At 42.7% G+C, this 14,701-nt stretch overlaps 1 protein-coding gene across 1 annotated transcript; it reads right to left on the reverse strand.

Annotated features, from left to right (window-relative positions):
• Positions 1-691: 691 nt before the first annotated feature.
• Positions 692-7,011, reverse strand: nicn1 (nicolin 1). The gene is made up of 7 exons (XM_026307424.1): positions 6,890-7,011; positions 5,696-5,845; positions 4,442-4,621; positions 3,235-3,348; positions 2,397-2,465; positions 1,779-1,883; positions 692-1,530 (listed from the first exon to the last, which is right to left on the reverse strand). The coding sequence occupies exons 2-7, from the start codon at positions 5,840-5,842 to the stop codon at positions 1,489-1,491; spliced, it is 657 nt and encodes a 218-aa protein (XP_026163209.1). The 5' UTR covers positions 5,843-5,845; positions 6,890-7,011; the 3' UTR covers positions 692-1,488.
• Positions 7,012-14,701: the final 7,690 nt, after the last annotated feature.

Genomic DNA, 14,701 nt, shown 5'->3' on the forward strand with positions numbered 1-14,701 from the left:
AGCTGGCTCTGCAATTTTGTGCTACGCACAGTTTTGTTGTTGCTGATTTGTATTTGTGTGTTGTGGAGGAGGTGCAGACAGTCTCTCTGCTGTCTGTTCTCAATTTGTAGCCTCAATTTCTTTCGTCTCCAGCTTCTTTCCTCTCATTTGCTTTTCTCAGACTTTCCCTCCATTTGCAGCAGACTGAAGGCCGGTCAGGGAGAGGTTTGTTTGTGCAGCCCTGTGCCACAGTGACAGCGGAGTTTACAGGAACATAACGGCAACGAGGAAAAACTCATGGGAGGAAATAAAATGGTAGAAACACTTGAAAATACAGAGAGATGCTATAGATTTACAGGCAGAGGACACGTGAAAGGAAAACTCTTAATAAACCAGTGGAGAAACATTGAGCTCCTCATCTAAAGCACCAGATAGTTTTCTTTGAGCATAATGAGGAAATGTTAACTGGTGTATCATATTTATACTGAAAATATCAGTAACAGTATGTGTTTTAAACACTATTTGCAAACTACCATGTACGTACTATAAATGTGTACAATATGAGCAGAGACTCGGAGGTTCTTTACAAAGTACAAGAAGAAAGAACACTTTCCTTCTCTCTGTAGGAAACCTCTTGAGAATCAACACCGCTGTTCTGCATGTTAAGAGAAATAAGAACACTGGCTGGTGTATTTTAAACAGCACCCCTGGGAGAGGTTTTTTCCAGTAGCAGCTGCTAAATAGAGTCGATGTACAATATTCCCTGATGAATGCCCCAGTTAATATTGTTTGATAACTGCTTGGTCAGCCACTACACAGAATACCAGTTTTATTGGTGTGTGGCAGCCAGACCATGATAAACAGGCCCATAAAACATGTTGGAGAAGAACCGAGCTGCCGTTCAAACACACATTTGTGCTTGAATACTTGGAAGGACCTGCACTGAGAGAGATTAGGATTAGTCCCTAAGCCTCATCTTAACCCTCTATCCTGAAAGGTTCACATTAGCTGCTCATCAAACCAGACCTCAACCCCAAAAAGTCAAACCCTCAACAGCCAAAGACCAAAACGTCCTGTCAGAGTCTTTAATTGTTGCTGGTGCTCACAAAGCTGGACCACCTCACAGTCCACATATATACACCACATGCAGGACTCGTTTCTATTCTACTGATGTTTTTGTACATTCAGAGTCGAGTTTATGATTCACTGTGTGTTTACAGCGAGCAGGACTCAGTACAAACCTCCTGCTGTCATGCTGGACCCACGTCAACTAGCTACAGGGTTCAGTGGGTTAGTGTAAGATTATGTAGACTGGTCCAGTTTCTACAGAACCAGAGCTCAGTACAAGCTGGGGTATATGTTGATGTTTGAGAAGTTAATCACCAGAAAATGTAAAAAGCATGTCACAGGAAATGTATGGTACTTCTCTGATTAACCAGAGTTAGTTATTCATTACTGAACCGTGGTCTTCCAGGCTTCCATGGAGCGAGCTTCAGCACAATGAGCATGTTAGGTCAGGGACAGCAAGTTGATGTCATAGCATCCATCCACCTGTAGGTGGCAACAAAGAGCAGAGAAACAGGATTTTTCCCTTTGATCTCTGGTCTTCACAAAATAAATAAATAACCATTAGCTGCTCATTCATTACTACAGGATCTCCCAGGCCCCGCTGTTATTCAGGAACTATTCATTGATGATTCACCAATTAATCAGGCCCTGTCAATCACCAATCGGAGGGAGAACAACTACTTCTAAGTTTTTAGCTCATCAGTAAAAAATGCAGGAAGCAGTCAACTCACATCAAACCGGCCGATAGACGCTGCAGTCTGGCTGGCTTGCATCACCTCCGTCAGAGCCCACATTTGCTGGATACTGGATGATACAGTGTGGGGGTCGGGGAGGCCCTGGCAGACATGCAGGACAAACAGACATCAGGCAGAGGACGCCACAGTGTCCTGCACAAAACCCAGCACACACAGGGCTGTAGCCAGGATTTTAGAAATGCTGAGGTCAGAATTCTAACCTGACTGTTATAACTGTTATAATATTAATAACAATCAATTATAACAGTTATAATGTCTGTAATTGTCATCTGCTTAAAGATAATAATCCCATGGGTCTTTAATGGTTTATTCATTAATGGACAAGAATTAATAATCATTATTATAAATCAGACTCTTAATAATTAATTTAATTAGAAAGACTCATGAAATTTTAATGTGGAGACATCTGGTTTTCACCAGGTGTAGATTCTGCACACTCCAACAAACGTAACTGTAGAAAAATTAATCGTTTCTTTATTACTTGGCTAAAAAAGTAATTTAAATAATTTGAGTATAAAAATGACAGTAAAATCTCCAGCACATTGAAGCAGAGGGCAAACTGCTGACATGCACACACAAAACAACAAGTCCAACCTCCAGATCGGGGTGTTGGTCAACCAGGGTCAGGTCAGACAGCCAATCAGAAACCTCCTTCTCTGGGTCCTGGGAGCAAGAAAAGCCAATGCCATTTCAGTCGTGCAGTAAAGTTCAATTTTGCCGCCACCGTGCTGAGAAAATTCATTGAGCTTGATTAGTCTTGACTGTGGCTCCATCTGGTGGTGGTGTCAGGAACAACAGTGTAAGAGTCAAGCATGTAAAACATCCCAGTGACCCCAGAGGTTTGACCCCAGGACAGAGAGGATGAGCTTCACATTTTCATTGGGACCTTCTCGTTGTTTGACAAAGAGTAAAAACTGATACCATCACATTAAGATCTGCATGGAGTAGTAGCCTTCTCTGTCCATATACTCCCATCAGATATTACAACTTCTGGCTACTACAAACTACATACATACTACAAACCCAGAGCTCAAACTGAGGGAACGCTGAGACTCAGCAGGTGGACACAGGTGTGTTAATGAGATGTGTTTGATTCCACCTTGTCCCCACCTGTTTGTTGGACAGAAAACCTCTGATAAAGACAACAGATGCGATGTTTTCACTCAGGTGGTACCAACAGCACTAGTGACAGGGCGAAGTCTGGCTGATGCTTTAGTACATATGTAAAACAGCCACTGTGATTAGATACAGTCTGTGCATTACCTGCAGACTGACATGGCTAAAATACAAATCAGAAACACCCCAAACAGCATTTAGACCACACTCAATATATTACTCTACTTTGTATCACTGAGTTTGTGACTAATGTAACTTTACTTTAATGTCAAAATTAGGAATACATTTTCTGTCAAACCAAAAAAAGCGTACGAACCGGCTCCATCTGTGGGTATATTTTGATCTCTTCGAGGCTGAAGGTTAGCCAGGCAGAGGACGGCTGTCTCAGGATCAGTCGCACAGACGCCACATAATCCGGCTCCACCTGCATCTATACAATCCACAACGACAAGAGAAGGGCTCATTTAAAATTAATAAAAACTGACCTTCCAAGTTGATTCCTGTTGAAACAGCACAGCCTTAATGGGGAAAAAGAGGGAAGGAAGGAAGGATGTTTTGTGTTTTTACAAAAATCACAGGACCATTTTTCCAGCGCTAGTGAGATTCAACGATCCATGTGGAGAATTGCTGCAGTAATACTGTACAAAAACATTCAAAATCCCAAACCAAATATGACAAACAATAACCCCTAAAAAGTGAATAAACATCCATTACGCTGTCAGGATTACTCCTTAAACTATGTTGGGCTCAGAGCAGCAGCTGAAGTCAACAAATACTCAATCAGTATTCACCCTCGGGCTCTGTCTGCACAGAGCATAAACAAGGAATAAACAAGAAATGGGAAATTGTCTGTGTTTATCAATATTCCAACTACCAACACTCACGTCAAATGACCTCACATTTTAATTTATTGTTCACAGAGGAACACCTGATAACAGCAGGACCAACTCTAACGTTTTACAAAATGAGTTGTATACCGCCCTGTGATGGACTGGTGACCTGTCCAGGGTGGACCCCTGCCTCTCGCCCAAAGAGAGCTGGGATAGGCTCCAGCTGATCCCTGGGACCCTAAAAAGGAATAAGCAGGTATAGATACCAAAATGATGTAAGGAGGAAAACTCACTGTAATGTGCCCTTTAAATTAAATGGAGGATTCAAACTAGCAGCCTCACAGTCAGGAGTGCAGCAGCAGTTCAGGACACAACACTCATCACGTATCTGCTTCTCAGGCCCAACAGGTGTAGTCTCACCACACATAGACACAGCAGTACACACACACACACACACACACACACACACACACACACACACACACACACACACACACACACACACACTCCAGCCTGAATGGGGCAGCTGTGGCTCAGGAGGTCGACCAGGTTCAATCATGAACCAAAGGGTTGGTGGTTCGATCCTTGGCTTCATTAGTCCCCATGCCCCCGTTCACTGTTCCATTGGTGTATGAGCATGTGAGCGATGGTGTGTGATAGAGTGAAAGGACAAATAGTGTAAAGACCATTTACCTGTGTCCTGTGAATGGAGCAGTAGTCCTGGGAGCCTCCCTCGGTGTGGGGGTTGTCCATCAGAGGCAGGTCTCTCAGAGCTGTGCACCACTTAGCCGGGGCCTCCTGCCCAGGGTTCCTCTTTAACAGTCGCACCGTCACATTGGCGGTGTAGTAGTTTTTAAAGGTGATTTCCTCAATCTGAGACATGCACAGAAAGCCCGGTTTAAAAAAGACCACGCTGGGCGCAGAAATAACTCCAGTCCCCATGCACCATTATTCTGTTAAAGACATTATCTGATATACAGCATGTGGGCAGACAAATACATTCTGATTAATTTATCATTCATTACAAATGTTGGCCACTAATCTAAGATGTAAAAGACATTAAAATCAGATGATTTAACAAAGATGTCAATAAATCTAATGTGTTAAAACATATTAGTGCCCAGGAGAAACATGGCCCTGGTGCTTAGTGGCTCTTCTCCCTCTGTTTAAGAAGCACAGAGTCTGCTAAAGCATTAACATTTAACCCCAAAGACAGAACCATCAGAGCTCTGGGTGGAGGCCCTTCCTTCATGCTCACATTTCTCCAGGCAGATGCTTTTGAAGCTTAAAGCTTTGAGCTAATGAGGAGTCACTCTGCATTCAAAAGCTTGTTAATTAGGACTAAATGCTAAAAAGTAGGTCAGTGCCCAAAATGTTTGAGGACTCTATATTTAAACAAATGTTTTCTATGCGTGTGTGTGTGTGTGTGTTTTCTGCTTAATTAGACTGTGCTGCTGGGAGCAACCGAAAAACACAGATGATGAATAAAATTAAGGTTGAGGGAAAATGGTACGAATTTATTCTAACTGCATGTTGAAATCAAGCTGTGAGGAGATTACACACATTTCTTTAGTGCTGTGCTGTGCATCCTCCTGCAGTGGGACTCTGTACTTCTAATACTACAGTAGTGTAGTACTATATGTCGCATGGTCAGTGCACACAAACTAATTGGGACTTTTACATTTTAAGAGAATATGAGCACACGAAGCACATACAGCTGCTTGTCCAGTTTGATCTCGGCAGCTACAGATTTAACGAGATCAAAGATTGAAAGGTTTTAATAAATATATATGCATGCTAATCAATATGCTAAAACAAAACTTGTCCTTAACAAAATGGTAAAGCTGCTGATTTTGCATGTGCGATGCAGAGCATGTGCCAGTAGATGGAGCTGCCTGCAGTCCGTTTGCTAACAATGGTCAGTGCGTTGTTGTAGTGGTCCCTTACATTAACAGGCTTTCCAAAGGGCAGGGCGACGTCGACGACACAAACCCCAGAGTGAGCTGTGTCTGTTTTGGCGTCTCCGATGTGCAGGTACACCGGAGGTTTGACTGTGCAGGTCACAGGTGTGATGCCATCGGCGCTCCTGCTCATCTTCTGGAAACCAGTAGAGATACACGCTTGATTTAAAGCAAAGAGCTTATTTTAAATAGACTAACATTATGTTTATTATGGTCAAATTAAAGACTTGCTGCAGCTGCCTCTGATGCTTTTATAGATAGAAAAGTTCTGATCCTTCAGAAAATCTGTTTGCTAATAATAACTTTATCAATATTTTCAATTCCACTGAGCACAATTAATAATCAGTCCAATAAGAAATCCATCCTACAAACACTCATCTGAACGACCAACTACTCACACGCATACAAATAAGTAAAAGAAATACATTAGAAACCTGAACATATGGAAACTCCTTGTAGAGAAATGGTCAATAATTCACGTCATTGTTTCTGATTATTGAAGAATAAACAAAATACTAACAATAAAAGAGACGTCACTGTGTAAAGCACAACAAACAGACAGTGACGTGTCTGCTCCTAAAAGAAGCACAGGGACCACAGGTACAACTAAAATAATGCTCCTGTTTCACTGAGCTCACTTTAAAGGACTAGTCTGCAGCTAATCAGTGTCATCTGCTGTTCAGCTGTTAACGTGAGAAATATTTACATTTGCACTGATCCGGTGCAGATTATTCGATTAGTTTATCGATGGAAGACAAACAAAACAACCAGCTGCTGGTAGATTGTATCGGTAACTGTCAGAATTAGATGCAAACAAGCCTGAACATGAAACTGATGCTGAGCCTTCAGGTCCATGTCTGTTTCCCGTAATTAACCTGCTCCAGTCGGCCAGGACCACGGACAGCGACCGGGTCAAACCGCAGCAACAGGAGCTCTGAGCCTCCAGCTGCATCCACGGTCTTTAACCAACCCTTAACCAACCCTTAACCAACCTTTAACTAACCTTTAGCTAACCTTTAGCTAACTTTAAAGCGTGATGCTGCAAAGTTAGCAGCGAGTTAGCATGCAAGCTAACGGTGCAGGAACGGGCGGTAGCACTGAGCTAAGCTAAACGTTAACATTACTGGCGATATTCGGCTGTAATAAGCCCAGACGGGCTCGGTGCTGATTCGGGACTTGCCTCAGACCGTCAGAGAGGAGTCACAGTCGGTGAAAGTCCAGGACTGGAAGGACAGTAACACAAACCTTCCCGGCGCAGAGGCTAACACGCTAACATGCTAACGATAGCAAAGTGACTGTAGCCATGGCGACAGTGAGCCTCTTAAAGGGCCAGCAGAACCAGGAGCTGCCGTTACAGCCGCCATGTTGGTACAGGGAAGCTGCATGTATGTGCATAAATCAGGACGATTAGAATAAAACAAATTTTCAGTTGTTTGGTCTATTACAAATTCCAGAGATGCTTGGTTAAGTTCAAAACTCGTTACCTTAAATTAATATTTTTATAATTTAGGATGAATGTGGCTGCCATGATATAATTTTGATAAAAATTCTATCCTTGGGTTAAACCTGAGGGAATAATTACATGATTACATCAAATACTAAATTTGCAAGATCAAGTAATGTGTTTTTAATGTTTACAACTCTCTTTAGTTAGCCTACATTTGTAGCGAAGTATGTTTACTTTTCATTTTGTTGATAATTAAATGGATTGTTATCATAAAATTCAAAGCTTTCTATTATAAACTTGTTCATGATAATATTCAGCTAATATTATTCCACTGTATACAATCATGTCAATGGGCCTTTACACTGTTTCTGTGCACATTCAGTTACTACTGTAAACAGAGAAAAGTCCAGATGCTGCTAATTCTGGGAAACATAGCTCAGTAATTGTGCATAGAAAATCACAAAAACAGCATCTGGTAGCCCAAAAAACGCTTTGCTGTTGAACAGATGGGCAGGTTTTATATAATTCTATACATATTGCACGTCATGTTATATTATAATATGTATTTTAATATTATTAAGTTCCCCATATTTATTTCACTTTAATGGACTTTTATGTAAAATGAAGATCTCGGTTGTTTGGCAGAGGCTCATAACTTAATTTTAAAAACTGTGGGCATTTATAGTTTCCAGAAATGTAAACATACGTTAGTACGATTTACTCTTTCTCATTTATACCAATACTGCTTTAAAAGCAATAGCTGCTGCTGGTCTCTACAGATGTACATGTGTCATTACAGATGTAGACAGCAGAGTGCAGCCTCACTCCATGGATTAGTCCATCGCAGCATCAGTGAGAGAGGGATGAGTGAAAATTTAAAGACCTCTCCTCCGTGAAGCTCATCACCTCATTCACATCTCCACATCCCTCTGAAAACACCCTATCTCCAAAAAATGATACATGCTCATCCCCAGCAGGCACAATCTCCTGTCAAAATGAGATTTCAGGTGTGCAGCTCTGGTATCAGGCAGTGACAACACACCTATGGCTTTATCAGTCAGCGGCAGAATTCAGGTGTTATTTCGATGTAGCCTTGTAATGATATCCCTCCAAAACTTAAACATGGTTTCCACGATGGTTCATTTCAATTATGAACAAATTGCATTAGCTCATGTTTCACATGCACTGCAGTCCGCTGTACAGGCACCTAGGGACTGTTTATAACCTTGAATATATAATTATTCTACACTAATAAAGCCATATATTGAATTTCACTGTTTTTTATTGCAATAATTCAGTAGACTTGCACTTTACACTCTGATATACCCACATTTTCATACTCCCACTCTATTTATTTTATTTTTTAAGTCTCAGAATTTCTGGCTTTGCTTAATGCTCTGACGCATTTATCTTGTTTAACTGAGAAGTAGAGAAAACCACTTGACAATTAGCAATGAGTTAATTTATGTGTGGGTCGAGTCGTTTACATATTTAACGCCGGTTCATTGTGTACAGTGGAAGCTGCATCAGACCAAGGTCACAGAGAAGTAGCTGCTGTTTGAGTGCAGTGATCAGTCGTCGACAGCACAGTAACTGAACAGGGTTAGAGCGTGGAGCCAGACTCTGACAGACTCTGCGGACTGCTGGAACTGACAGCATAACAAACAGGATCAGTGGTATTTAAATCGGAGCTCACGTTGCCTCGCCCCCACACCTGACAGAGCTGTTCAGGTGGTCAGTGGTGGGAGACAGCAAAGGCTCTGCCTCAGCCAAAATCAGGCGCCTGTGTGAAACCAGCTGAACAGCACTGTGAGGGAACAAACTAGTCTACAGGTTATCAAAGGTAAACTGAATCTGGACCGCACTTCATTGGATCCGCAGACTGCACTGACCGATTTGTCTTTTTAAGCATTTTTTAGATGTACTGTTTGTAGCCAGGACTCCCTGGGTATTGACGCAGTCAGTGGACTATCCAGTCAAACCACCTCAGTTTAAATCAATGCAATGTGCATGTGTTTGGCAGAAAATGTGAAAGATACAAAACACCAGATATTAGAAAGCACTGATCTGTGGCACAACAACACAGTTGGTGATATATTAGTCTCATAATATGAGCGAGTACATTTGTGTTGATTGTCATTTTGTTCTATATTTTAGCTTGGGAAATAATTTTAAGTGCATCATATTACACTGCATCCAATCTCTCAGTTTTTCCTCTTGTACCAGTCCAGCTCTTAAACAGCACACTATCCCTGGCTCCTCCTGTGAGATACAGTACAATGAAAAACATTCATCCATTCTGTTTATTGTGTCCAAAGCTCCCAGATCAGTCGGGGTAGGAAGCTGGCACCGTAGGTCCCTCTGCAAGAACAATCCCCTCTCTCCCAGATGGTTTGCACAAGCTAGCGTTTAGCTACAGAGGCTTAGAGGAGGCAGAGCGAGCGAGAAATGAGGAGAAATGGAGGGAAGGGACAGAGAGAGAGAGAGGAAAACTCCTACCCATCCAAGTAGCAATGTCCAGTGGGTTTTTATCACTGAGACCCATACCCCTGGCATTCACTCTGCCTGCCTAACTGTCTCCCTCCCTGCCTTTCTTCCTTCCTTTCTTGCCTTTCTTCATTTTGTCTTCTGTCAGTCTGTGTGTCTGTCTGCCAGTTGTCAGTGCCATCTGTCTGGTTCCTCCATGATAAGAACTTGTTTTTTTAAGCAGGACGGAAACATGAAGATCTGGTCTCTCTCTCTCTCTCTCTCTCCCCTCTCTCTCCCTGTTGCAGGGTGAGGCACCTCTGAGATGGGGGAGGCTGAGAAAATTCATTCGGCCTGGTCGATGATGCTTCTTACATAAGAGCACCAGTGAGGTGTCGCTCTTATGTAAGAGACATACAGTTGACAAAGTCCTGCTGCTTTACCCTTTCAGCAACAGAGGACAACCTTGACGATCAAATGAGGAGGAGGGAGGATGAAAATATTGGTCAGACTCAAATTAGAAGAAGCTCAAGTTCTAAGGGTCCAAATGTGAAAAGATTTTAAAATAATTTCCAACTAAAGCCTTAAGTCATCCATGGATCGAATTAGTGCAAAGCTCAAAATTTACGTAATCTCAGGATTTGTGGGTTTTCTAAAAACACCTCAATTCCAAAGTTTACAGGCATTTATTTCCAAGTAGGTGTTAAATTGTTTTTTTAAGGAGTGGCTCTCCAAGGTACTCACTGATTTTACTTCACTCACATTAATATGCAGCATCACACTAATACGACAGCAAAGAACCAACAGAGATGAAGGCAGACTACGTTCTGCACCCGGTGAGAGGAAATACCTCGACGGTTTGTAGCTGCTTCTGATCCAGAACATGTCTGAGAAGAAGCTGCTGTTGGCAGGACTTGGTCTTTGGTTGGGGAAGAAGGAAGGAAGAGGAGGAGGAGAAAAATAAGGAGACACTGGACTAAATGGGTGAAATAATGAAGACTACACTCATCCACTGAGCTGGGAACAGCCAATCAGAGCTCTCTTTCTTGTCAAAGGGACACCCTGCAAAAACTCATGCAGCAGACATTCACTGACAGCCTGACTGTCGCCTTGTGGTGTCACTAACCTTGCGTCTGACTGGGTCACCAAGTTGGTAGTAATTAGCACAAACTGAAAGTCATCATAAATGAATGTCATCAGTTTAGCCGGAGCAGGTATAAACCAAACCAAAGCACTGGCCAAGTGAAAATATCGAGCTGGTGATGGCTCTGGACGAAAGGCCGAAGGATCCAACGTTACAGCATAAAGCAAAAAGTGACAGGCCTCTGTCAACAAAAGTGATTCCATCTATGTGGGTTACGCCCTGAGATGAAATCGATTGATATCCCATTAAGGCAGCACACAGTCTGCTCATGATGACTGACAAAAGCCAATCACCTGCAGGTAACAGGTAGAACTGTGTCTCGAGCAGACTGGATTTAGTGGCACAGTCGTTCTGAGACCGAGAGACTTGATTGGTTAATTGTAAATGGCAGAAAGGAGAGAAAACAAAGGCCTTGTGTCGTGTTATTTTATGATCACGCTCCGGGAATGATTCCTGAGAGGGCAGCAAATCAGCGAGCGTGATGGGTTCTATGGCAAAAACGCAGAAACAGCACAAGACACAATGATTCAAGTCACAAAGACCTGTGAAGGCACACACAAGTCCCTGTTTCGCTGTAAAGATCAGTGAGCTCTGGCCTGCAGATTGAAAAATGCTGCGATTGTCTTAACCTTACTGAGTCAACCTTGTCAGACCCATCTCCTCCGCCATCGATCTGTGGCTTTAGAGCATTGCCTCTGGATGCAGTGGGCTCATTACGGGAACATCGGGGTTTTTTCTCCAAGATTTTTTGTCACTTCTACAACAAGACAGATGTTGTTTTTTAAGTCTTTTACTCTGTATTGTCCCCACTGCTCCATCCCCGTGAACAATAAAGGGCCACCCGACACACAAAGCTTTCCTTTTTAATGTCTTTCCCCATGAGCCACACTTATTCACTGTCACTAAACCAGACGTCCCATCTATTTTCCTGTAAACTAACACACTGGCTCCATTAAAACAGTGGTGTATTAACAGGAAGGGAACCAGTGACAGGATGTGGGGCCATTTTTAGACATAGGTCTCTTAAGGCGTCCATCGGTGCTGAAGTGATGGACGGCAAGACACGGACAGAGCAGAATCAGATATTTAACCAAGGTTTGCACAGACAGGCAGTATGAGCAGGTCGAAGGAAGAGGTCAGTGTGCATGCTGGCTAATTTATGGAGCTCGCTAACTCGCTAACTAACCACAATATCCAAGCTGACAAAGTTTAGTCAGTTAAACGTGTTGGATAATTTACTGCAATAGAGCCTTTTACCTTTCTGCACACAGGAGGTTACACAGGGGTGTGTTATCTTCATACAGCATTATCGTAGTGTGTTCACAGGCTGCGCTGCCTTTGAGATAGACATATGTGAATGGATGCCTGGGGACAGTTGCTAAAACACATTAAACAAATGGGTAAGAGAAGCAAAAATCAGTGTAATGTGTCACTGTAATACTTCAGTACTTTAATTAGTTTATGTATTTGAACAGTTTTTCCATAATTTACCGTCATATTTTTACGTTAGATTAGATTTTTATCATTGTTAAACCTTTGGAGTATGTTTGTGTGTACATTGGTAGTGGCAGGTTGGAGCTGTGCCTACAGGTCTCCTTAACCTACGGCACCAAACGCTCCAGAAACAGCCCTGACAGGACGTGTTTCCCCAAAAGACCGGGACAGCTGAGCTGTCCACAGACAGGTATCAGCTTTGGAAGCCGTGTGCTGTCCAAGATCACAGGGATGAGTTCAGGGTCACTCTCTTTGAAGGTGTCTCCCTCTAACCAGCTCAGTTCTGTCCTTTACTCTTCAACACACATTATCTTTGTTTTTTCATGCCGGTCCCCTCAGATTTGTAAAATATTTTACATGGCATTGTGGGCAAACCAATCCTCAGTGTAATTTTCCTCCCCATCAACATTTCTTAACACCTTGATGATTTGCAAGCACCTCTCTGCAGCACTGCGGAACTAAGACACCGATGATTTAAGCCTGTATTGATTGTCATGAAATGAAAAGCACTCTGACTAGGAAATGTACTTAGTGATGCCAAACTGAGCCTTTGATTAGATTATGTCAGTGAATGTGGTTAGAGGAGATGTTCCTAATTTCTGAACTCCACAAAGAGCTGGTGTGATATCATTTTTCTTACTCGGTTATTTCTTCTAGAAAATCCACGTCCACGCTGGAGCACCAGCTCCGGATGACTGGTTGGGGTCACAGCAGACTCCGTTAGCCTGTGGGTGCGATTCCTGCAGACTGTGGGCTGATGGTTGGACAGTTTGTCTGTTGGTTTTATTAGTCATGTTTCATATCATACATACTTTCATACTTTCATCATGCGGAGCAGCTGATCCGTTGTAATTTAAAGCAGCTGGAGAAGGTATTTTCGCATGCATGGGTATGGCATCAGTGACGTCGGTGTGAGAGCCGTGAGTCTCAGCCCATAGTTAGGGTCTAGTGTCCAGGCCAGGAGGCAGCTGCCGCGGCTGCAGGCTGAGGCCAGTGCGGAAATGTCTTCACGTGCAGACGCACTGATGGCAGCTAGATGGCAGATATCGTTCCTGAGACATTAAGGTCTCAGTCTGGTAGTTGGAGCCTTATAATCATTTTCCTGATGCCAATGTTGAAGGTTCCTGCAGGATTTTAACATTTCAGGGTTTGCTAATACCGTGTGGGCGCTGACTGACAGGTGTGAATTGACAGGTGGCCGCCTGCTGATCTCTCCAGCTCCTGGACTCGGACTGAGCCGGACTTTCAGAGCTTATTATAAACCTTTATCGAGTTGAACCCCCCATGCCCCCACTCTACCTTGCAGTTTAATAGAGAGATTGCACTTATACAATGACACACAGTGAATACTCAACAACATTTTATTCTTTCCCCCTTTGGCATATGTATTATCTCTGTGGGTTTTCTGTGATGTCTATGTCTATTTTTGACTGCTGCTTCCCCTTAATCATACAATGAAGCATGCACATAGCTTTTGAAGAGAGAACAGAGCGTAAGAGAGGAGAGAGAGAAACCGTGAAAGATTGAGGTGGAAAACAGAGACGGCATTGTGAGAGATGGAGAGAGAAAGAGATTGGTGGCATCGTCAAAGAAGAAGAGAAATGATCTGAGGAACTCTGTCTGATTTTTCGCCTGAAGAAGCACACAAAGCCACTAGTGCAAACACCTGCAGATTTTTATTTTCCATGCATTTGTTATCAGGCCTGTGTTTTATTCCCGGGCCCTATAATAGTGCGGTAAATCACAGCTGACAAGTCAGGAACAGTCGCAGGCCCACCACTCCTTAAAAGGCAAGACAAATGATGGGAGAAAACAGAGCTGAGTTATTAAAAGCTGAGACGTCAGTATTGAATACGGGATTGAGAAATAGTGTTTCTGTAAGTGTCTGAAAATGACTGTGTGTGGTGTAATTGTATTAGATGGATTAATGCAGTCATGTACCGCAGTTTGTTTTAATTTGTGCCATTTTCTTTCCTTGATCGAGTTAAACTGAATGTCTGGCAAGAGGGAAGCACAGCTGACTGAATAGTTCTGCACAGACAGTGTGACTGAAATCAGAACCTTATTTCTGACATCATGTCAGACTGGTCTCTGCAGGACAGAACAGCTTTATGTATGTGTCAGGGAGGTGCTAGGACATCAGTCTACAATAGGTAAAAACACAAATGTGGTATTTATCTATGATAAAGCGTCAGAGGCTGATTGACAACACTGTCTTTCCATTACATCACCTGGATTCACTTAGGAAAAGCCAGTCCCCCTTCCCGCTGTCACCAAGTGCTGCTCATAAGGGATTAGTTGGGTTTTGTGTTTATTTTAGGGTGAGATGATTGAATTGTTTATTTGGTGCTGTACAAATAAAACTGGATTGAATTGAATTGAATTTCATCAAAGAACAACACGAGTTCACCATCATGGCATCAAGTCATGTGGTCTCTATT

The sequence above is a fragment of the Mastacembelus armatus genome, chromosome 5 (genome assembly GCF_900324485.2).
Source record: "Mastacembelus armatus chromosome 5, fMasArm1.2, whole genome shotgun sequence".
NCBI lineage: Eukaryota > Metazoa > Chordata > Actinopteri > Synbranchiformes > Mastacembelidae > Mastacembelus > Mastacembelus armatus.